The sequence below is a fragment of the Cibotium barometz genome, chromosome 11 (genome assembly GCF_041138505.1).
Source record: "Cibotium barometz isolate CiBa-2024 chromosome 11, ASM4113850v1, whole genome shotgun sequence".
In the NCBI taxonomy this organism is placed as follows: domain Eukaryota; kingdom Viridiplantae; phylum Streptophyta; class Polypodiopsida; order Cyatheales; family Cibotiaceae; genus Cibotium; species Cibotium barometz.
The window spans coordinates 38728467-38753913 of NC_141056.1; the positions used below are offsets into that span (position 1 = coordinate 38728467).

Consider the following 25447-nt stretch of genomic DNA (forward strand, 5'->3'; position numbering starts at 1 on the left):
CTCAAGACTCAAGAGTGCTGGAAATGTACTCAATACTCATATTATCGCATAAAGAGTGAAGTACATAAGTCAGAGTACTAGACTGTAGTCCCAAGGCAAAGAGCCCAACACACTAAAAGTGAAGTGTGCTCACACGGGGAAAAAACCCTTGTCCAGCCAAGGTAAAAAGTGCCCGTGTGTGAGAGGTCATGTACATGGTGAATCGTGATCATTCATCATCTTCCTCTTCAGAGGAAGAAGATGAAGTAGCATCCTCATCTGTCTCAACAATATCAGCTTCAGCCTGCTCAGTACCAACTGCATGCATGTCCTCTTCTTCCTCATCCTCCATAGACTCACGAGCCTCTTGTGAAGAAACAAGTCTCTCATCATCTTTCTCCTTGTTGATCATTTCCAAAGTTACCTCCACTTTCTCATACCCTCTTGCCTTGATTTTGGAAACAAGTCGAAGGTTGGTATGTATGTATATCAATTTCTCAGTGTTTGAAGGTTTCAACTTGTTCCTCTTTTTGGTATGAATGAGTGAGAAAGTGCTCCAATTTCTCTCACATGGGGAAGATGTAGTTCCTTGAGAAAGCACTCAAATGGCAAGTTGTTGCAATTTAGGGGTGCTTGCACCAAAAGACTCCCACCACTTTACCCCTTCATGCATTCTGCTTTCATCTAGAGCAAGTGGGCAATGACCTGTAATTATCCAATTCATCCATCAATGCACCTTGCTCAACAACATCTCCATGCGTATAACGCTCAATAAATGTCATCCATCCATTTTGCACCTCTTCATCTGCTTCTTGTCCCTTGCCTCTCCAAATTGGATGCAATACATAGCCTGTGGCATGAAGAGGAGAGTGCATCATGTCCCAACGGTCAACACATAAAGCCTTTACTTGGTTCAATTTGCATTCATCAACACCTGTCATTTTTTGTATGCTTTCCACCATCCTATCTGTGAGCTCATAAACTAATCCCATGGTGGCTCCCTCCCTATCAGCCATGCGAAGAATCTTCAAAATAGGTGCCATTATTTTCACAATCTGCCTTGCATCCTGCCAAAATCTTGTCTCTAACACTTTGCTTGTAATCTCCAAGCCAATAACTTTGTTCTTCACCTGTTTTGCATTTGTCCATTCATCGCTTACAACCATCTTCCTCAAGCCAGTGTAGACTCTCTCATCTAGCAAGTTTGACAATACAATAAATGTGTAAGCAAAACGTGTCTCTGCTGGCTTTAAAAGCTCCTTCTTGCTGTACCTTCGAAACATGTCCAAAAGAGTTGGCTTCTGAAACCGGCCTCTGATAGAAAACCAGAGTGCGGTAGGAGCAACCACCCGTCCACTTGTAGTCTAGATGAGAAACAAAACACAGATTGGAGCTAGAGTGCCCAAATCTGAAAACACAACGACACCTGTTGGCCCCAAAGCTTGGCGCCCCTTGCGGTATTTCTTTATTCAATTAAAATAATATGTATGGCTGAGTACAACACAAAAACCAGCCAAGAGTTTACACCTGTAAGTCCAATCTGACTGCCCACAAATCCTTCTCAGCACAGAGAATCTATGCACACAGATCTGTGTCCTCAAGCAACACACTGTGCCTCCCTCTGATCAGCCAAGATCACAAAGCAGGCCAGCCATGGGCATACATCTGGCATAACTCAAGAGCATGATACATCTTCTCAGCTCAAACATACATGTGCTGTTCAATCCCTGTCTTAATCCCTTGTCAATCTGCCATACTCCTCCTCTCACAAGGAGCCAGATAACACATACCTGTAGCAGACATCAAGCAATAGAAAGAGAGATAGATGAACAGAGTCAAGGCTTACCAAGTTCAGCTCGTGAAACAACACTGGAGGAAGCAACAGCACCAATCTGTGCCTGCAGGCACTTGAATCCACAACCCTGCTTCACACGTGTGCTTGCACTTGCCTGTATCCTCCTCCTGATGCTCACTCTTATGCTGTCCTTGAAAATACAGATCTGAAAATCAGCACTGTACCCGTCTGTACCGGCTCGGGATACGTGCCAGGCGTTGTACTTGCATAAACAGTCTGCTGTCCACTTCTGTACCAGCCTGAATCAGCATACACAGGTCTGTCCAGCACCCAGAAAAGCGCCGCCTGCACCTGTATGTGCTGTATCTGACTGCCCGTACACTGTACGGCAGTCGTACAGTAGGGTTTGTGCTGGAAAACAATCTGTACAGCCTGTACAGAGCTTCTGCGCAGAGTTTCCAGCAGCTATCCTGTGCGCCGCCAGCAACAGAGGAGAAAGAGAGAGAGAGAGAGAGTGTCCAGTACTGGCCGTACAGTGCTGTACGGCTGGTTCCACTCAGAAAAACAGCAGCCCAACTGATCTTCAGCAGCCGCCTCCTTCTCTTGCTTTTCCACGATTGTTCTCAAGCGCATGAGGGGAGTTCTCCTTTTGCTACACGATTCCCCAAAAAGGGAAGAGAGAGAGGGAAGAGAGAGAAAACTCCTTTCCAATTTAATCCCTAGGGCCCCAACTTTAATAAGTTCCTAGGGCCACTAAGGCCTAGGGGCAAACTCCAATAAACATTAAAACTTAATGTTTTTAGTTTCCCCCTTCACACCTAGGGATGTCCACACATCTTAAACACTGTCCGGGCACCCCCCATGTGAATCATAAAATATTCTGACTCTGCAACCACCATGCTCACACTTGTCCTGCTCCATTTTCACAGGGCCATGACAGCTTCCTTGTTATAAACTTCACAATCTTCTTTGCCCACTCAAGAACGGGGGAAACCCATGTCAAGCTGCCAATGTCTTCAAATAGCAAATCCAAACAATGGCATGTGCAACGCGTAAAAAAGATATGAGGCCATTGAGCCTCGACAAGCTCTCCCGCAACCACACAATTTGATGCATTGTCCATGCATACCTGCACAACATTGGTAGGACCAACATGAAGAATAGCATCTTTAAGGATACCAAAGATGAACTCTCCCGATTTCAATTGACCGCTTGTGTCAACGGCTTTTAAAAACACACTGCCATAAATACATGATGCCAGCACATTAATGACTGGCCTTTTCTTGGTGTCGGACCAGCCATCACATACAATTGTACATCCATATTTCTTCCATTTATCTCTTATGCCAAGCAAATCTCTATCTATGCATTTGACTTCATCTCTCAACTCCTTAATACGCAATTCCTCATATGAAGGTGGCTTGTATGAGGCTCCGGCTTCGCCAATGGCTTTGACCATATCCAAAAAATACGGACTTTTCACTTTGCAATGAGCAATGTCCTCTGCATAGAAGAAACACCGCACTACAATTGTTGCATTTTTTCTTGCTTGCAATTGCCATGCTGCTCCCAATTTTCCTTGAGAATGGCTACCCTTAGAGACTCTTTGTCTTTTGTTTGCAGAAACTGCCTCGTTACATGTACTAGAAGAACCACATACATTTGACATTGAAGCCGCCACATTTGATACATCCTGAGCAGCATCCCCCAAATCCCCCACCGCATCATCAATTGCCTTCTTACCATACATAGGGTCAGCTTTGACATGCAATCGCCTGCATATATCTTTCACATCCTTTGGGGCATGCTCACATTTGTCCACACCGTGCCCTGAAATGGCTAGGATGTGAGCACGAATTCGCAAAGGCCCACCTATCCACTCACGAGGACAAAATTTACACCTGCACTGATACATCCCTCTTCCTTTCTTTTCCAAGCGGGTTACATACTCCCACTCCGGTCTCGAGGATTTTCCCATTCCCAAATCTCGAAGGCTTGAAGGCAGGAAGTCCTTCACTCGGTAGTAGAGAGAAGCTCGGGAGTCGGAAGCTCGTGGGTCGGAAGCCCCTTGGGCGGCTGGGCCTCGTCGTGGGTGAGTAGAGACGTGCAAGGGAGCCGAGAGCGTAGGCGTGTAGTGCTGGTCGACAACGCGCAAGGAGCGGAAGTGTACGCCAGAAGAGTCGTTATGTTAAAACTGCCCAAAATTGGCCGAATTTGTAAGTGTTAAAAAAATTGCAGGCAAAGTTTGCAATATCTGCCCGCACATTCTCATGTGGCACTGATAGTTTACTCCTCATCATGCGTGAGATCATCACCACTAGGGGCCTCTCCATCAGCTTCCACCCATATATACCGCCTCTGTATCTGTCTCGGTGGGCTCAAAGAGAGAGAGAGAGAGAGAGAGAGAGAAATGAAATGAAATGAAATGTTATATTAACGTCTTCAAAAGGCCAAAGTGACCTATGAGACCAAAGTTACAACCATGTGACATCTGATACACTGTCTGGAAAAGAAAAGAGAGAGCCCCACAATACATCAGTAGGGGGGAAGCTAATGCTACTAGTCAAAATGGGGTACATGAGTACATGGATACATGAATACATGAATATGGGGGAGTACAAAAGTGACAGTGAGTACAACTATGTATGGCTGGAGTCGTAATCATCCTAGGAGCTCTAGCATGGGTCTCTGCCGGATGGCCAAGATATCTGCCATAGTGAGATGCCTGGTCCGACGAGCCCGATGCCTCGCAATGATGCTTTGAATCCTCCGGTGTAGGCACCGTCTCCGATGTGAGGATCCGCGAACCCTCGGGCGTCTAGATCTGCCCAACTGGATAGCTCTCTCAACTAGAGTCCGGGGTGCCCACTGCTGGCTGTCGGCTGTGTCTCCTCCCGGGTAGTCCCTCTAAAGAAGTCAGTAATCTGTCTCTGTGTGGACTCCCTGCCAATCGGGCGTCTGCTCCAGATGATGGACTCTCTGAGCCTACGGATCTCCAGGAGATAAAAACCCAAGCATCGCTGATCACAATAGTCCATGACTCTAGCCAATGGTCCAAATCCCTCTCTGAAAAGGCAATGGTAGCGCCCTCGGATCTCATAATATGCTGAGCAGTGACAGATGTAGTGCTCCTCTGTCTCTGGCTCTATCCAACAAATCTGACAAATCCTGTCCCCTGGAGGCATGCCTCTAAATCTGCCTATCTCTATCTCTAACTGATGTGAAGAGGTGCGGGTCTGCCCAATGGCGCACCTCAATCCATGAGACAGATGGGTATCCATGTAGCTCGGTCTAAGTATAAAGCCATCCTCAGTGGTGCGGAGAAGATGGTCTCTATAGAAAGCCATCTTCGTCCCCAACTCCTGTGAGGGCTCTAGCCATGTCCTCCTAGTGTCCAACTGAATGAGGTCCTGTCTGATGACTCTACTAATCTCAAAATGTGTCAAGGTGAGAGAGGGTGCCTCCAGAGAGTACTGGAAGGGTGGAAGTCTGTCTAAACTGAACCCGTGGAGGTCAAACCAGGATGCTATATGCGCATACCAACATGAAGTGTCTCCCTCCATGGCTAGCTGATGAGAGGACTCTAAAGCAAGTCGTGCATACCGGTGTCGGGGAAGCTCCCAGGTGCTATGAATGAAGGACACTAATCTGGCAAGAGCCTCGACTACGATCGGTGGTGCTCCCATCTCGGCTCTAATAATCTCATGGGGTACCGAGGCCTTAGCCCGAATCATCCTGGAGATCATGGACACAAGTGGTCCCATACAGGCTGCCCAGCCCTCAAGATGTTTGCAAAAGCATTGTCCAGCCACCCAGAATCAGGCGCATGATGCCCAGCCAGTTAGGGAAAAAAACGCAGCATTTTATGTGATTTATTTCAGCATTAAATGCTGAAAACTCAGTCGTGGGAACATTTTATGCTGGCCGCCTGGTTTAGAACTGGCCGACTGCTATTGTTGGAGTAGTATAAAAGGGTGAGCCCACAATCCCATTATCTCATCTCATTTCTCACCAAGAGCTCAAGCATAAAGAGGCTAGACAAGCCAAGAAGGTGCTAAGCAAAGGGGTGAAGGACTGCAAGTCAAGAATAGGAATTCCCAGCCAAGAAAGGTCAAGGATTTCTGTATTTTCTTTCAGATTTACATCATTCTAATAAAGCAAATACACCATCCGTGGTGGGGGCCCTACAGAGGTTATTTGGGACCCAATACTGTATTTGTACTACCTCTTCAGCATATAGAGATGCATCTTGCCTTAGCACTCCATCCACATCCCCACCCCCCTTTATATTGTTTGTATATGGGCTCCACCGATCCATGATGATTCACAGTTGTATCCAAACACATGCACACTTTTTCTTTTCTTTCTTTTCCTTTTCTTCCGATGACCGGAAGAACACAGTTGTATTTTTTGTCTCATAGGCCGACTTTGGCCTCTCGTAGACGTTAATATATCTTTCTTTCTTTCTTTCTTTCTCTCTCTATTTTCTACACATCTTCATTCAGTTTGTGCATTAATTCCGTCACGAAAAGAGTGCTGATTTCTGAGCATTGAAGTTACCGATTCTTCTCCGAAGCTTCCGCGTGTTACAGTGGTATTAGAGCCTACTTCAAGTGCATAGATTCAGCAAAGAAACCAGAATTTTTTCTCGCTTGTGGTGGACTACCCCTTTTCAGAGCCAACCCGTTCTCCAGCGTCACGCTTTCTGTCATGTGCACAGTGGGTATCTACCGTGTGCTATACGCATGCAAGACTAGTTTCGAGGCTTGGGGAAGCTTGGAACTAGGCAGGCTGATTGACGAGCTGAGTTAGGGATATACTAACGGGCGGGCACCCAAGTATGGACGGGCGGGCGGCCAAGTGTAGACGCCCGATGACCGGCCAAGAGCCTATAAAAGGGTGGCCAAGGTTAGTTATTGGAACATAGAGAGTCTCGCGAGTTTGTGAGAGCTCTATGGTCTTGGAGCCTGGATCTAGTGCAGACGTGCACCTGCTTTATGCAGCCAAGGCCGGCAGCAGTCTCGAGGCCCGCGAGGGCAGCTTCGTGGCGGTATGGGACGTCGCGAGGAGGAGATTGGTCGGTACGTCAACCTAGTTAGCTCAGCTCGTGGCTCGGTGGGGACAGCCAAGACTGTGGGCTTGCCCACGGCTATCATGGTTGGGAGGTGAGTCAGGCCTGCACCCCCTTGCTTGTTTGTTGTTCGTTTGTTTGCAGGATTCGAGTTTCGAACCAAGATCGATCACGAGGGAAGATCCGTGTGGATTTGACAGTGGTATCAGAGCATACCTCGTGAACGAGCAAGTCGGTAGGTAGAGAAGAAGAGGTCGAAGAACGGTATGTGTTAAAAACTTGCTGTTTTTTCTGTGCATACTGCAGTTTTCAGTTTGGTATGTGCTTTTTCTTCATCAAAGAAACCCATGTTGTTGATGGGAGATGGTTGTGTAGTAGGGTTGCATGCTTTTGCAAAGAAGAGGTGAATTGTTGTGCAGTCGTTTAACCTGCAGGGAGAGAAATAGAAAAACGAAAAAGCAAGTTTGCTTTTCGTTGATTGAACGAGAGAGAGAGAGAGCGAAGAGAGATGCGAAGAGTTGAAACGTGGTGGCGTGCTGGAAATTCTGCTGGTTGACGTGTTGCAGTCGGGTAGTCATTCGGGCGCCCAGGACTGTGTATGCAGGTGGCCTAGGCTTGCGCAGCTAGGCGGCTAGGCCTGCCAAGTCGGGTGGCCAGGCCTGCGTAGCCAGCCCCAGGCAGCGCCTACGCCAGGCCAGGCCAGGCTTGCGTAGCCAGGCGGCCAGGCAGCGCCCACGCCAGGCCAGGCTTGCGTAGCCAGCCCAGGCCAAGTACGGCCGGCGCCCAGGCCCACGTGGCCCCCTGGCCAGGCCTATGAGGGGATGACGCAGGCGACGGCAGCACCTCCAGCGACGTCAGCCAGATTGACGACTGCAACCAGCCGACGGCGGCTAATCCTGGAGGGGAAAAAAAAAAGAGGTGAAAGCACACGTTTTTTTTTATGGGCTTTCGCTTTTTTGGGAGTTAATTTTTTTTTTAAAAAAAAATTTAAAAGAACCCCCCCTCTCTCTAAGGTTTCCAAGGTTTTTATTTTTTTTAAGACTTTAGAATATATATATCCATATATATATATATATTAAAAATATATATATATATATATATATATATATATATATATATATTTATTCAAGAAAAAAAAAACAAAAAACACAAAAGCTAAAGCAAAAGCTAAGCATAGCTTTTCGAGTTTTTTTTGGCTTTTGGGAAACCTTTATAAACCCCCTCACGTGGGCTTCTTGCCACACATCTCTCGAGTTCTCAAGTTCTCAAGTTTTCAAGCTCTCAAGCTCTCGAGTTCGCTCGCACTTTTGTTGTGCAAAGACCAAATTTTCTCTCCACGTACCCTCTTCACGATGTCGACCCAAGAATCAGAGTTGGAGCCCCTCGTGGAACGCGAAGGCTTGCCGGCTACGGAAGGCACTGATGCCGATCTTTTTGACGAGTTTGTGTCAAAATCAGATTTCCAAGAGTTCAAAGTAGCTCTCGAAGCTTCTTCAGCGGAACGTCAGGCACAAATCGCAGCCCAGATGCAGGCTTTGCAGAACTCCATCGCTCTATTGACCACTACCCTCTCTACTTTTTCGGGAATGGATACCTTGGCTTCTGCCTTAGGCCCCAATATTACTCCGGAACCATTTGGGGGCGAGCAAAAGCAGAGAATCAAGGAGATCGTGGACACTTGGCTACATAAGTGGCAAGTTCACTTTCAGTTTCATCCATATGATGATGGAAAGAAGATACAGTTAGCAGCAGGTTTCCTGTCCGGCAAAGCTTTGCTTTGGTGGAAGGAACTAAATCCAAAGCCAACGACTTGGGCACAATTCGAAGACATTTTCAAGAAAGAATTCCTCAAGAAAGAGGATGATTATGATGTTGTTGCCCGGTTTTCAGCTTTGACCATGACCTCGCAGCACCTCACTTATGAGGTCTACCTCCAGAAGTTTCGTGACTTGCAGATGAAAGCTACAAAGATGGATCCCACTACTCTGTTGGGGTTTTTCGTAGCTGGTTTACCAGACTCGTACCGATTACAGGTTAAAAATAACAAATGTAAAACATTGGACGAGGCCATTCATTCAGCTCGTATCTATGATGATACGATGGTCTCTTCCAAGTCAAAACCCGTTACCGAGCAGGGGAACAAGCATAAAAGAAAGTTCTCCGCACCTATGGCTAACACGACTGAAGGCAAGTCTTCGGACCAACCTTCGAAGAATACAAGTTCGACACCAGCGAAGAAGAAACGACTACTTCGGGCTTTGAAGCTCAAGAAGGAAGGACGTTGTTTTATCTGCGAAGAAAAAGGACACATGCGTAATGAGTGCCCAAAGCAAAAGGGTACCAAGTCAAACGCAGGACCCAAGTCAAAGGCAGCTAACCAGTTGTCTTTGACAGGTACGTCAATTACTGTACTTTCTCGCCCTAGTACTTGTTCTGATTGTCTGTTTAATTCTAAGGTATTTGGCATGCATGATCTTCTCCGAGTTTATGGAGAAGTGAATGGCCATAAAATTCACATTCTTTTAGACCCTGGCAGTTCGCATAATTTTGTTAACTACAAACTTGTGCAGAAATTGAGTCTTGACACGACACTCAGCGACCATACCTATGAGGTACGTCTACCTGCGGGCAGACAAGTTTGGGATCGCAAGGTCGAGATGCTTCCAATCCAGATTCAGGACTACAAAGATACTCTGGAATGCTATGTCATGCATCTGGAAAATGTAGACTTGTTATTAGGGATTGAGTGGTTTAAGACTCTTGATGTTCAGATAGATTGGTCTAGTCATATTTTTTCTTTTCAGCATAGGGACACCAAGTATAGTATTTTAGGTGATTGTATCCATCCCTCTCAGGGACCTCTTGTAAATACAATTGATTTTGGAAATATAATGAATTCTTCTTTGTACACCGCTTTCCATTGTGTATTGATTCCACTTTCTTCTTTTCTCATCCCTTCCATGGATGTGAATGAATTAAGTGTGTTTGAAAGCAAAGAATTACAGAAGATACTTGATTCATTTCAAGATGTATTTCCTAAGGAATTGCCATCGGGTTTACCACCTGAACGGGCAGTAGATCATCGTATTGACTTGATCCCTGGGGCTCATCCTGTGAGTATTCCACCTTATAGGATGAGCCAAGCTGAGGAAGATGAGTTGGCTAAACAACTCGAAGATTATTTAAGGATGGGCCAGATCCGTCCAAGTAAATCACCTTGGGGTGCACCTGTGTTGCTTAGGAGAAAGAAGGACAATACTTGGAGAATGTGTATAGATTACAAAAGATTGAACAAGCTGACAATTAAGAACCGTTATCCTCTCCCTAGATCAGATGACCTAATTGACCGGTTAGCAGGAGCGAAATATTTCACGAAGATAGATTTGCGTACTGGCTATCACCAGGTACGTATTCATGAAAGGCATGTCGAAAGAACCGCCTTTCGGACTAGGTATGGCCATTACGAGTTTCTCGTATTACCTTTTGGGTTAACCAATGCTCCAGCCACTTTCCAGCAAATGATGAACGATATTTTTCGTGAACATTTGGGAAAATTTGTGGTGGTGTTCCTGGATGATATTTTGATTTATAGTCGTACTCTTGAGGATCATGTCAGACACCTCACGATTGTCTTATCTATTTTAAGACAGAATCGACTATATGCTAAATTCAGTAAATGTGAGTTCTTTATGACCGACATCATTTACTTGGGACACAAGATCACTAGAGATGGATTGAGCATTGACTATGACCGAGTTCAGAAGGTTTTGGACTGGCCCATACCACGAACAGTGAAACAACTTCGTTCTTTTCTCGGTTTTGTTGTTTTTCTTAGGAAATCTGTACGGGAGTACTCTCAGCTCACACTACCGATGACCGACTTATTGAAAGGTCGTGGACGTAAGTCCAATCAGCCTATCACTTGGAATAACGATTTGGATATGGCCTTCAGACTTTTGAAAGATAAAGTCAAGGAAGCACCTATCTTAGCACTACCTGATCCTAGTCGGCCTTATGTTCTTGAAACTGATGCCAGTGACTATGCTATCGGGGCTGCTTTATTTCAAGATGGTAGACCGGTTGCTTTTGAAAGTAAAAAGCTAGACGACACTCAATCTCGTTGGCCAACCCTTGAGAAGGAGCTTTATGCTGTGATTCATGCTCTCAAGGTTTGGAGACATTATTTATATGGCTCCAAGTTTGTGGTATTGACTGATCATCAGTCAATCAAGTATGTGTGTGATGCGGATGATTTGAGAGGCAGGAAAGCTCGTTGGGCAGAGTTAATGCAAGATTTTGATTTTGAGATCCGTTATCGGAAAGGGTCCATGAATAATATTGCAGATGCGCTTAGTCGGATTAGAGAGGTGAATACTTTGTCGTTCACCGAGATTTCTACTGACTTATTTCAGTCATTGAGAGGGCTTTGCAGGACTGATAGTTATTTTGGTCCATTTTGGCAGAAGATCCAGGACGGGAGCTCATTGATTGACCAAGACTCGGTGACTGAGCAGTCTACTATTCAGGCTGCAGGAGGTCAGTGGATGATTCGGAATGGTTTACTATTCCGTAATGACAAAATTTGTGTACCACAGATCCCGGACATTAGGTCCAAGATTCTGAGGGAGTGTCATGACGCCCCTTCTGCTAGACACCCTGGGGTACATAGGACACTATCATTAGTGAAACACACTTTTTATTGGCCGAAGATGAAAGGGTATGTAGAAGATTATGTTCTCAAGTGTCAGATTTGTCAGGCAAATAAAGCTGAACGCTTTAGACAGGCTGGGTTGTTGCATCCTTTGCAAATCCCAGGTAATAAATGGGAAAGTATTTCCATGGATTTTATTACCGGATTGCCAAGAACACATCAAGGCCACGATTCTATTTGGGTTGTGGTAGATCGCTTGACAAAGATGGCTAGATTTTTACCGACCCGGAAGACTATTACAGCTACGCAATTAGCTCGGCAGTTTATCGAGCAATTGTTTAGACTGTACGGGTTACCGCAGGACATAGTCAGTGATAGGGACTCTAAGTTTACGAGTGACTTTTGGAAACTTGTTTTCGAGAAGTTGGAAACAACTTTGAATTTGAGTTCCTCAGATCATCCTCAATCTGATGGCCAGACTGAAAGAGTGAATCAGATTTTGGAGGATATGCTTCGAGCATATGTATCCAAAAGACAAAGTTCATGGGAGGATTATCTTCCTATGTTAGAATTTGCATATAACAGTACTAAGCATACGAGTACAGGGTTTAGTCCTTTCATGCTTATGTACGGCTTTCAACCAAGATCACCTGTTACAGTAGGATTCTCAGGACTTCAGCATGATGCAGCACGTAATTTTTTGCAAGATATGCAGGAAATGTTACAAGTTGCGAAGGAATCTATTAGAAGTGCTCAAGACCGAGACAGGTTTTATTCTAATAGACATCGTTCACCTAGAGAGTTCTCTGAAGGAACGATGGTGTATTTGCGAGTTCCGAAAGATTCCGAGACTTTACGGACAGGTAGATCTCCGAAATTATCCCCTAGATACTGTGGACCATTTCGTGTTACACGACGGATTGGTTCAGTTGCATATGAATTGGATTTGCCATCTCATGTGAAAGTTCATCCTGTATTTCATGTCAGTAGACTTAAGGAAGTACTGGGTGGAGCAGATCAGTTAGTTACTCCTCAAGAAATTATAGATGTCCAGGACATGACATTTGTTCCTCACGAACCTGAAAAGATTCTTGGCTTTCGTGAACGAAGATTGCGTCGTACGCTTATCACGGAATACAAGATCAAGTGGAAGGATCGTGTTGAGGAGGACGCTACATGGGAGACATTGACTTCTCTTCAGAGAGATTACCCTGGCTTTTTAGTGAGCTCAGGAGTGAGCTCTTAGAGGAAGGGGAGTATGTCATGTGCACAGTGGGTATCTACCGTGTGCTATACGCATGCAAGACTAGTTTCGAGGCTTGGGGAAGCTTGGAACTAGGCAGGCTGATTGACGAGCTGAGTTAGGGATATACTAACGGGCGGGCACCCAAGTATGGACGGGCGGGCGGCCAAGTGTAGACGCCCGATGACCGGCCAAGAGCCTATAAAAGGGTGGCCAAGGTTAGTTATTGGAACATAGAGAGTCTCGCGAGTTTGTGAGAGCTCTATGGTCTTGGAGCCTGGATCTAGTGCAGACGTGCACCTGCTTTATGCAGCCAAGGCCGGCAGCAGTCTCGAGGCCCGCGAGGGCAGCTTCGTGGCGGTATGGGACGTCGCGAGGAGGAGATTGGTCGGTACGTCAACCTAGTTAGCTCAGCTCGTGGCTCGGTGGGGACAGCCAAGACTGTGGGCTTGCCCACGGCTGTCATGGTTGGGAGGTGAGTCAGGCCTGCACCCCCTTGCTTGTTTGTTGTTCGTTTGTTTGCAGGATTCGAGTTTCGAACCAAGATCGATCACGAGGGAAGATCCGTGTGGATTTGACACTTTCCATCTCCTACTCCCTTTTCCAGAGCCAACCCGTTCTCCAGCGTCACGCTTTCCATCTCCTACTCCCTCTCCTTCCGTATCCCAGATCCCACATCCCCGACACAGGGACCCTCTCGCGGGGTCACAGCCGCAGCCGACAAGCTCTTTGCTTGAGTTGCAGATGCATGCATTGGAGATCCGACAACGAGAAGACGAAGCCATGCGACGCGTGGAACACGAACGTTACCTCAAAGCTTTGGACGCCAGATTGACACCGGCGGCGCCCTCCATTCATTTTCCCGAGAAAATGAACTTTAGTAAGTATAATGGTAAACTCGATCCCACAACTCTTTATTCATGGTTTCATCAATTTGAAGCTTACTTTGCCGCAGTTAGAAAAACAGATAATGACAGAGTGATCTTAGCCAATTGGTACTTGGAAGGTGAGGCCATTCCTTGGTGGACTCAGTGGGCTCATGCCCACACCAGATTAGGTATGGCAGCTTATGTGTGGGACGAGTGTGTCCGCGACCTTAAGCAGCGGTTTCTACCGCCCCACTACCTTGAGCGACTCGAAGACGAGTTCAGGGGAGCGCGTCAGAATGCGCAACCAGTCCTTCAGTTTGCCAATAGAATTTCGACTTTATGTTTGCAATTAGGCTTATCTGATTCGGACAAGAAAGGGCAATTTTTGTATGGCCTTGACACGCAAATCCAATGGGAGGTGCGTATGTTTCGGCCAGCCACCTTTGAGGACGCACTCTCGCTTGCGCAGAGTGCAGAAATGAAACATAATGGTGGCACGCCCAAGACTTCCCAGGTGGCTTCTCCCAGGGCTACCGCCTCGGGGGGCAAAGGCCAGAACCAAACGGGATCTTCCCCAAGACAGAGCCCGGGAACCTCTGGCTCCAAGAACTCGCCAGTGCACTACTTGGGATACATAATTAGTGCAGAAGGCATTCAACTTGATCCAGCTAAAGTGGCCGAGATTGTCAATTGGAAAATACCTCAAACAGCCTATGACATCAGATCCTTTGTGGGTATATGCCAGGCATACTCCACCCACATAGACAAGTTTTCTGATCTCTCGACGAATCTCACCGATCTGCTAAAGGGTGTGAAGACAAGAAGGCAAAAGATTCGAATGACTCCACGAGCGTTGGAGGCATTCAAGAACCTCAAGGTGGCTTTATTAGAAGCGCCTTGTTTAGCACTTGCCTCGTGGGACGAACCATTTCACGTGATCACCGATGCGAGTAACATCGCAATTGGCGGTATATTGCAACAGAATGGTCGTCCAGTAGCTTACATGTCTCGTAAGTTACTGCCCGTAGAGAAAAACTACTCAGTCTATGATCGTGAACTCCTCGCAGTTATGCAGGCCTTGAAACATTGGAAACATTTTCTGTATGGCCGTGACTTTGAGGCTTGCACTGACCATCAGGCATTACGTTGGATTCAGACAATGCCAAGTGCACAGTGGAGTGATCAACAACACCGCTGGAGTCAGATATTCCAGCAATTCGGTGGTATGATTGAGTACCTTCCAAGAAAGGCCAATCCAGTGGCTTTGAGCAGGAAGGGACAAGTGACTACGATGCAAACCACTAGACTTGATCTTGTTGGTACAGGACTAGATGACATGAAGCACACGTACGCGGATTCCGAGGAATTCGGTACACAGTGGGAACAGGCATTGGATGCCACAGGACCATGCCCCTTTCTGATACGCGATGGTTGGCTTTTCTACAAAGGCCGACTGTGTGTCACGAAGTCGTTCAGGGCAGCTCTTCTCCGTGATGACCATGACGCCATTAGAGGTGGTCATAGGGGCATGAATTCGACTCTGGAGAAATTGGAACCGCAATACTATTGGCCAAAGATGAGGCGAGATGTGTTTACATATGTACAACACTGTGATATTTGTCAAAAGGTGAAAGCTCCTCGTGGAAAGAAGATAGGTTGTTACAGCCCTTGCCAATTCCTGAGGGTCCTTTAAAAAACATTTCCATGGACTTTGTCACAGATCTGCCTCCCAGTCCGATTAGCGGGATTCCTAGGACCATAGTGTCAAACCGAGATGCCAAGTTTACCAGTCATTTTTAGAGGGCATTGTTTGATAACTTTGGTACTAAATTGAATTTTTCCAGTGCATTCCACCCACAGACGGACGGCCAGACAGAGATATACAACCAGTTGGCCTTTGAAAAGCTGAAGTGTTATGTCCACGATCAGCAAGGTAAGTGGGAATCATATTTGCCTTTAGTTCAAGCTGTTTTGAATGATTCTTTTTCTTCAGCTATTGGCAGGACTCCATATGAGGCAGCATTTCGAAAACCTTTCCACTCATTGTTGACCAGGACCTCATCTTCAGTACCTGAAGCGAACAGAGTGACGGAGTCTCACCAGTAGATTTTAGAGTCTAGTAAAAAACAGATTGGCTAAAGCGCAAGAGGCCTACACTCGACAGGCCAATAAAGACCAAAGGGATATGAAGTTTTCGGAAGGGTGTTGGGTTTATCTTCGGATTATGAAGCAAAGATTGAAACAGGTGGGCAAGCGATGCCCAAAGTTGTCTTTCAAGAGCTTCGGACCTTTTACCATCAGGAAAAAGATTAATGAGATGTCTATGCAGTTAAAGCTACCTCCGAGTTGGACTATGCACGATGTGTTTCACGTCAGTTGGTTAAAGCCATATGCAAGTCCTATCCCTTCAGAAGTCAAAGACGAAGCGGAACCAGATATTGTTGATGAAGCAGAAGTTATGGTTCCAGAACAGATCCTTCTGCACCGTTTCAAGCATGGCTCAAGCCGAAGACTAAGACAGTTCCTCACGAAGTTTCAAGACCGAGGGACCCACGAAGCGGTATAGTTTTTTGAAGACTATCCGGCGTTATTGATAGATTATTTGGAGGCTATGCAGCTTCTGTCAAGTTAAGCAGAAGGAGATGTCACGTGCATCCCACACTTGGATGCCACGTAGACATATATGTACAAAAGGTGCAGGACCTCGGATGGTGAACTGGTCCCATGTGAGCCCAATCCGGGACGAGTCAGCCAGGGATCCATCTCAGTTGTCCGAGGTCAGGTGTGCATTGTCCTGCACAGGAGTCTAAGGTCAGGTGTGCACTGTCCTGCACATGAAACACTGCCAGTCCACGCTATGAGTCTCCCTCTCGAATGATGTCAGTGATTCTGTGTATCTGGTATGGTACCGGATGCCAGATCACTGAGTAGTTAGTTAGGGTTTGCTTTTAGAACAAGGGGCCAGCCCATAGGGCTACCCCGGGTCTTTGTGTGGGCATGGGGATAGTGTGGAACCACCCCCATGAGGGCCAGGAAGGCCCTGGCTGAACCCACCAGCCATGGAGGGGCTGTAGGACAGCCTAGGGGCAGGCTAAAGGCAGACATTCAGGAGATGCAGCCTTTGCATGGCTGTAGGGCAGGTATGGGGCAGCCCATACAGGCTGCCCAGCCCTCAAGATGTTTGCAAAAGCATTGTCCAGCCATCCAAAATCAGGCGCATGATGCCCAGCCAGTTAGGGAAAAAAAAAGCAGCATTTTATGTGACTTATTTCAGCATTAAATGCTGAAAACTCAGTCGTGGGAACGTTTTATGCTGGCCGCCTGGTTTAGAACTGGCCGACTGCTATTGTTGGAGTAGTATAAAAGGGTGAGCCCACAATCCCATTATCTCATCTCATTTCTCACCAAGAGCTCAAGCATAAAGAGGCTAGACAAGCCAAGAAGGTGCTAAGCAAAGGGGTGAAGGACTGCAAGTCAAGGGTAGGGAATTCCCAGCCAAGAAAGGTCAAGGATTTCTGTATTTTCTTTCAGATTTACATCATTCTAATAAAGCAAATACACCATCCGTGGTGGGGGCCCTACAGAGGGTATTTGGGACCCAATACTGTGTCCTCTCTCTCTCTCTCTCTCTCTCTCTCTCTCTCTCTCTCTCTCTCTCTCTCTCTCGGTAGGCCGGTTGGAATAGCAGTGGATCATGCTATCTTGTCCTTCACTCTCACATTTCAGTTCAGCACCGCTCCATTGGGACAAGTCTCCACACACACTCGTTATACCTTTACGAGGGAGACTGACACCGTGTACACAGATGAGATATACAGACGCTTATGTGCCGAGGAGCCGGGACGGCCATTAGATGAGCTCACTCAGATATTGATAGAGACGCTTCATGCTGCAACATCAGAGGCATATCCCCATAGTCAGCCTACACGGAGACGATCTGGGAACATGCCCCAGAACAGTTGGTATGATGAGGAGTGCAGAGAGATGAGGATCAGATTACAGAGAGAGGTGCTCATGGGTGTTACCACTCACAAACAGTCACGGATTACCTTCCGGCACCTAGTGCGACGGAAGAAGAGGGCTTATCTTGCTCAGTTAGAGAGGGATTTGTATCAGTTATTTATGAGTCAGGACTCAGGCGAGGCATGGAAACTATTCCATGAGCATTCACCATCACCAGCCATTACCTCCACAGAGATTTGGGGTGAGTATGCAGCATCCCTGTACACAGCACCAGGACAGCCGCCCCTGCCACACCCATCGGAGCCATGCCCAGAGACGTGTGCTTTCTTTACTGCTGAGATGGTAAGGAAAGCTATTGACAGGATGAGGACTGGGAGAGCATATGATCATGATGGTTTGGTAGCAGAGCACTTTATTCATGCCAAAGATATGCTTGTAGAGCTTATTGCTATGATGTTTAACCGAGCCATGTGTGAGGGTTTTCCTGAGACTTGGAATATGTCCACGATTGTGCCTATCGATTATATGCATCTATTCTTGAGCGCGAGTTGAGTAGATGGGCACAGAGAGAGGGCATACGTGCATCAGGGCAGGCACGGTTCAGGAGAGGTTTCTCCACTCTTTACCATATCTTGACACTCAAAACTATTATTGAGGAGGGCAGATTATATGGCAGGAGGATTTATTGTTGCTTTGTGGATTTCCGCAAAGCTTTTGACACAGTACCGAGAGCCAGACTGATGCGCAGACTACAGGAGATGGGAGTGCCCACAGAGCTGATTTGGGGAATCATGGCTTTATACAGGACAGTTGTGGGGCAGGTACGTACTACTCAGGGTATATCTGAGATGGTTCACTCCACTATTGGGGTGAAACAGGGCTGCCCCCTTTCTCCCACCTTATTTGGGATGTACGTGGATGAGGTTTCGGACTATGTAGAACGGGAGGGTGACAGAGGAGCACAGCTAGCATGGACATGGATTCCGCTGTTATTGTATGCTGATGATATTGTGCTGATCTCAGATTCTCCAGAGGGGATGCAACGCCATTTGGATGCATTGCACACGTTTGCACAGGATAGTGGATTGTCTGTTAACCTTGGTAAAACCAAGGTGATGGTGTTTAACACCACAGCACAGTGGGTTAGGAGGTCAGTACCCACCTTTACATATGGTCAGGAGACAGTGGAGTATACAGATGCGTATACTTACCTTGGTGTGGTTTTTAGTGGCCCACTATTTTCCTTGAGGAGAGCAGCAGAGACCAGATTGACCAAAGCTTATGCAGCATTGGGGAGACTAGAGAGGATGTGTTCGCAGGTTCAGTTTCAGGAACCTCGAACAAAGCTCTGGCTCTTTGACACTTTGGCACTTCAGCCATGCTTTATGGAGTGGAGATATGGGGACCCTCAGTGGATCACCACAGCCGAGCTGGTAGCACTGATGGATGGGACGTATGGAGAGGCCCTTGGTTTCTATGATTTCCCGGATGATTAGGGCCAAGGCCTCTGTACCACATGATATTATCTGTGCAGAGATGGCTTCCCCCCCATTGGTAGTAGAGGCACTCACTCGATCGGTCTCCTTTATACATAGCACTTGGGCTCTCCCTAGAGACAGATATGCTCGCTTAGCCCTGGAGTCTTCACGACAGTTGGCATCACAGGGAGACGGATCATGTTGGTATGCACAGATGACAGCTTGGTTCCAGCTGCATGGCTTTAGTATGGCCATTTCAGTACTCCCTCGATGCACCCCCCCTCTCTCTCACACGGGCAGAGATTACCAGACTTATCAGGCAAGACTTGATTCAGCTGGACACTAGGAGGACATGGATACAGCCGACACACGAGCTTGGTACGAAGATGGCTCTCTATAGAGATCATCTTCTCCAGCTCACGCAGGATGGGTTTGTGATTAGACCCAGCTACATGGATACTCATCTTTCTCATGGGGTACAGTGTGCTATTGGTCAGATGCGCACATCCTCACACCAGCTAGAGATTGAGACTGGCACATTCAGAGGAGCACCAGCTGAGGCCAGGATTTGTCAGCTGTGCCAGATGGAGCCAGAGACAGAGTTACATTACATATGTCACTGTCCAATATGTTATGAGATACGAGGCCGTTTTCACTGCCTGTTTGGAGAGGGTTTCGGACCACTTTCTAGAGTCATGAGATACCAGGATCAGAGATGCCTCGGATTATACTTGCTGGAGCTTCGTAGACATAGAGAGGGTCTCTTGAGAGGAAGGGGATCAGAGAGGGAGAGACACCTACAGAGGCAGATTACAGACTTCTTTCGACCAGAGATTGAGGAGTCAGGCCAACAGGCATTGCAGCTAGCCCGAGTGTATACCCGCACCAAAGGTACACTGATTGATCGGGCTATAGAGCTGGGGCGGTCCAGGCGCCCCAAGATGAGAGGCCCGTCTCGACACCGGCGGAGACAACAGAGGATCAGGACCATACTAGCACAGCATGGGAGACGTCCAGTCAGAGTACTCACCATGGAGGACATTGAGGATATCCGCCATCGACCGATGAGAGACATCTTTGGATAGTGATGTGTATGATGCTTACCTTTGTTGCTGGAGTTTTCCTCCCAGATGTTATCCATTAGGAGCTCCTAGTACCGTACTTTTCCTCATAGTTGTTTCAGTTTCAGTTAGTTGTTTAGCTGTTTTTAGCTTTTCTTACACAGACATTGTATCAGATCCACTAATTGTTGTAACCTTTTTGGTCTCATAGGTCATTTTGGCCTTCTGAAGACGTTAATATATCATTTCATTTCTCTCTCTCTCTCTCTCTCTCTCTCTCTCTCTCTCTCTCTCTCTCTCTCTCTCTCTCTCTCTCTCTATTTTCTGCACATCTTCATTCAGTTTGTGTGTTAATTCCGTCCGAAAAGAGTGCTGATTTCTGAGCATTGAAGTTACCGATTCTTCTCCAAAGCTTCCGCATGTTACAGATGCGGTGCCAGCCGCTGCGGTCACCGCTATTGCAGAGGTAGAGCTGAGAGTACGATAGCAAAGGAAACATGTTGACAAATGGAGCTCTCATTTTGGTAACTGTGTTGTTGTTGAATGTTTAGAAATGAATTGTTTTTTCATTCACTTTTTTGCATATGTATATATATATATATATATACTATATAGTATATTTTTTATGTTTTTAAGGACCTTAAGTATTTAACGTACCTCAAAATCTCAACCCGTACCTAAATGCATACCTTACCGTAGCTTTCCACGTTGTGGTTGATTGGCTGAATTTTCAATCGGCCTTTTTGATTTTTCTCCACGACCAGATCCATGCCTTGCTTGTCCAAGCCTTGCGCTGGCTACTGGGCAGCCAATCTGCCCTGGCTGCCTCGCTGGGCTGGCCTCTAGGGACTGTAGGCTGCTTGGCCAAGCCCCATGGGCTGGCCAACAGCCCACCCAACCCTTCAATGGGCTGGTGGGCAAAGCCATGGGCCTTGTTGGCCTCTTGGGGTGGCCTAAGGCCTACCCCATGCCCAATGCAAGGGATTCCATCCCTTCTCTGGGGTAGCCTTAAGGGTTGGCCCCCTTCTACATGCAACTTACATGCTTCCTATACAGATGCCTATCATCTGGTTGCAAACCAAACACTCAGGACACCTGACATCATTCCAGAGGGAGACTCACAGTACATACTGGAACTGCTTCATATGCAAGACAATGCACACTTGACCAAGACTATGTACGGGACTTGTACACCTAACCTTAAACGCTTAGAGTGGAACCCTGGCTAACTCATCTCCGACTGGAGCTCACCTGAGACCACTTCCTACACCTTTTGTTCAAATATGTCCACGTGGCATCCAAGTGCAGGAGGTAGCTCCTAACTTTTGACCACGTGCCATCTCCATGAGAGACTTGTTTTTGCGTTTAGCCACAAGCAAAACTTCGATACAAGTCTGACAACGCATTCAGGACAATAGGCACCAATGAATTGTCATGATATACTTTATGAACACTTGCCAAGTGCTCCTTAAAATACTTGATTTTGGTAAGAAAACTGTCCATGGAGTCTCCCTCATTCATATGCTCTGACTCTAATTGCTTACGTAGATAAGCAACACGTGCTTCATTACGTACCTGGTATAAGCAACACGTGCTTCATTACGTACCTGCATCCCAAGCATGTTTAACAGTCCTGCATGACCGAATGTGAGGAATGATACTCCTCTTGACTGACAAAGCAAGCAACACATGTGCCTACGCATCTCTTCCATCCCACTTTGTTTATTCCCGCGTAAGAGATATGCTATATTGTGGTAACGTACCATGTGAAACTAAGAAAGTCCGTGTCTATAAATGTGCTTTTTGCATCATGTTCATCAGAGGAACCAAGACGTTTCTCAATGCCAACCACAACATTCCATAGCCCTTTGGCTACTAATACATGCCACATCATATAGAACCATAACAGATAGCTGGTCCCATCGAGCTTATCCTCAACGGATAACATTCGAAATACATCACTATATGCCATTTCTAATAATATCTAAGCAAGTAATCACACAACCTACAAGTGCTAAGGGATCCTTTGATACAACCAAGGTCTGCAAGGTGTATGAAAGAAATGCAAAGTAAAGTAAGTAGAAATTTTACTCGTAAGATGTAGAGATCGATGTCGCTGAAGTGTTGCAAGGGGGGGAGGGTGGGAGAAGGCGAAGGAGAAAAAACAAAAAAAACAAAAAAAAAAACCTTAAAAAAAGGGGGAAGGCGGGGGCTGCACGCAAGAGGGAAGGGAGGAAGCGAGCAGGCGGAGGGGGGGGGATGAGGCGCAGCAGAGGGAAGGGGGGCGCGAAGACAAGGGGGGAGGCGCGAGGAGAGGAAGCGAGCAGAGCAAGGCGGCGGCAGCTAGCGGAACAAAAACGGGGGGGGGGGGGGCTAAAAGGACAGGCGGAGGGCAATGCAGGGAAGGCGGAGGGGGGAAGGAGCGAGGGGAAGACGGGGGGGCGAGCAGGCAGGGGGGGGCGACAGGCACAATACAGTATCGCGAGCAGGGAGAGGGGAGGCGGGAGCTTCGGCGAGCGTTGTCATACACAAACTACAAACTTTTCTCCTCGCTATTATGGACCCTTCAAGGTGATTCACAAGATCAATGAAGTGTCCTACAGGCTTGCTTTACCTAGTCATTGGAAGATTCACAATGCTTTTCATGTGAGTCTATTTCGAAAATATGTGGGCCCAGATCCTGATGAGCCTGTCACAGAAGATCCGCCAGAGATTGAAGAGCTTGAGGAGATCCTCCAGCCAGAACAGATTGTTTTCCACAAGGAGAGAAAGCTACCTGCAGGAAAGCTTTCCAGGAGATACCTTGTGAAGTTTAAGAATTACTTGCCTATTGATGCCAAGTGGGTAAATGAGGACTATTTTGTTGATTATCCACAGTTGTTGCAGGCATATCTTGAGGCTTTTCAGATTCCTTTGTTCTAAACTTTGCACATTAATAGACAACTAATCATTACATCTCATAATCACAGCAGAGGCTTGCAATCTTTGGACAAAGATGCTAGCGGATGAGCTTATTGATTTTGGAGATTGTTCGTGTGGAACATAAATATTGGAAGCGCCATCAGTACTTAGTGAAGTTTCGGATCTATTGTTGAAGAGATGGAGGAGCCCCTACGAGAGAAGTTAAAGAATAAAGTAGCCTAAAAAGTGTATAGGTGTAGGATTCGTGGTAGTTATAGTATGTTTTCAATTTTGAACAATGTTAGATTGCAGTAGCCCATGTAATAATCTTTCTGAGGACAACTCTTTAGAAGCCCGGGGGGATGTCACCAATTGGCCGACCATTTGGTCCATCTCCAGTTTTTGCGTCTTGTTCACTTGAGGCCAGTAGGCCGGTGTCTCATGTGAAGAGGCCAGTATTTTTGCTGACATGGACGGGAGCCAGACTGGTGCCACCCGTGTGTTAGCAGGATGGTGTCGTATGGACGGGAGCCAGACTGGTGCCACCCTGTATGACCTGGACTGTGTTCGACCCATGGGATTGTCACGCCATGGAAGAGCCAGTATTCGTGCCGTGTTTTGCCTATGGGACTGTTACACCATAGGGAGACTCGTGCCTGGAACTGTATCTTACCTATGGGACTGTTACTCCATAGGAAGACCAGGATTTTATGTTTTACGTCGTGCCATTTTTGTGCCGACAGATATTTTGTACTTGTTCCATGAATGGGAGATATGTCCATGTTACTATTTGCACATGCACACATGTTTTGCATGTTTGAAACTGTTTTCGCATGACATGTATATTTATGTTTGCCTGCTTGACGTGTCACTTACTGAGCGGAGACGCCTGCCAGTGAGTCGTGAAGTCTGCTCTGTCTTCTGACGAGTTTTGGTGCATGTGAACAGGTGGTAAGTATATTGTCCATGTTGGTTTAACATTTTATATTTCTAACCCTTTTGTTTATAAGGTTTTATGTTCACACTCACTTAAAAGTGGGCACCCCCTTTTGGGCACCCACTTAGGGGCCAAGGTGGGGAGCCCCACTTAAGTGTGTGTGTGTGGGGGTGGGTGCATGGTCACCTACCCACACTGGTCACCCACATGCAAGCGTGGAAATCACTATTTGTTTTCTCCCTCTCTAACCTTAATAAAAGAAGCCCCACGACCACCCTTGGGGAGACGAATTTGGTGCGCTTCCATCACCCTTAATATTGCTGCGCTCCATCGCTGCTGGCGGCTGCACATGCTACTGGTGGCTGCGCTAATCCTCCTAAGGCGGCTGCCATCTCCCTCAGAATTGCAGTGCATACCCCCCAGGCGGCCAGGAAGCTGCTGCGCATGTTTACCAGTGGCAGGTTTAGCACCATCACATGGGAGGAGCTTGTGCCCATGGTCTTGCACAAGGAGGAAAGATTCACGAACCCTCCACAGGGCGGAGGTTTTGAGTCCTTAATTGGCCAACGGTTGAAAGGCCGTAATAACAAGGGCAAAAGGAAGGCTTCATCGGAGAAGTCTTCTGAGAAGAAGCTCGACTCAAACCAAGAGAAACTAAAGGCAGAGAGGATCTGTAATGATTGTGGGAGAAAGGCCACTATTGGAGGCAGTGTCCCAAGCGGAGCACCGAGAAGGGTGCAGAATCCTGAGCAGCAACCGTGAAGACTCCAGCTTTTGTGCACTTGGAGGTTATGAACACCGGTGTTTCATTTTCTTCGTGCAAGGAGGTTGGAGGACTCTCCGCTATGGATACCCTGGAGTGGATTCTAGACAGTGGTGCTTCCAGGCACATGACTCCTTTCCGCACGGCTTTACAAGATCTTTGCAGGTATTCTGGTCGCATTCTTATTGGGGATACATCCACTATCCCAGTTCATAATGAGGGCAGGTTGGAGATAGTTCCCGATGGCAGAGGGGGGAAGCATTCCTCCCAAGTGTTGTATGTTCCATCACTTGGTTTTCATCTATTGTCAGTGCATCAGGTTTGCAAGACTGGCATACGGGTGGAGTTTGATGAGCATTTTGTTTCTCTCCGAGACAAAGCAACAGGCCAGGTATTTTGGGAAGGCGGAGTGGAGGATGGAGTTTATAAACTTTCAGCACTCTCTGTCCCAGGTCCTCTGTTTTGTGAAGAGTGGCAGTCTCGTAATGGCCACTTAAGTGTGGATATGCTGCAGGTGCGGGCTTTCCTGGACCAGATGATGGCAGTAGTTGGGAACTTTCCAGTACAGATGTTGGTAGTTCATGTGTTCGTCAGTCAGAGGAAACTTTACAGGTAATCTATGCTCTGATGTCTTGTAGTATTCGGGACAGAGAAACTCCTGTAGTTGAGGAAACTCTTTCCACGGGGACCTATTGGAAGGCCAGGCAGGTGGCAGTTGATTATGTGCAGAAGGGAG

At 47.0% G+C, this 25447-nt stretch overlaps 2 protein-coding genes across 3 annotated transcripts in view; both read right to left on the minus strand.

Moving 5' to 3' along the window:
- The window catches only part of LOC147634152 (DDT domain-containing protein PTM-like), an 84267-nt gene that overhangs the window by 41243 nt on the left and 17577 nt on the right, over positions 1-25447 (minus strand). The window lies entirely within an intron of this gene.
- LOC147634153 (uncharacterized) lies at positions 465-3524 on the minus strand. Its single transcript, XM_086804597.1, has 2 exons — positions 2713-3524; positions 465-1293 (listed from the first exon to the last, which is right to left on the minus strand). Exons 1-2 carry the CDS (start codon positions 3522-3524, stop codon positions 660-662), a joined length of 1446 nt encoding a protein of 481 aa, XP_086660723.1. The 3' UTR covers positions 465-659.

What these genes read in the sequence shown, in the direction of transcription:
- LOC147634153 (XM_086804597.1), bottom strand. Translation starts at nt 3,524, where the DNA reads ATGTATGGTAAGAAGGCAATTGATGATGCGGTGGGGGATTTGGGGGAT. An exon ending in AAGTTTATAACAAGGAAGCT is followed by an intron (nt 1,294 to 2,712) that starts GTCATGGCCCTG and finishes GTTTTCTATCAG; the next exon opens with AGGCCGGTTTCAGAAGCCAA.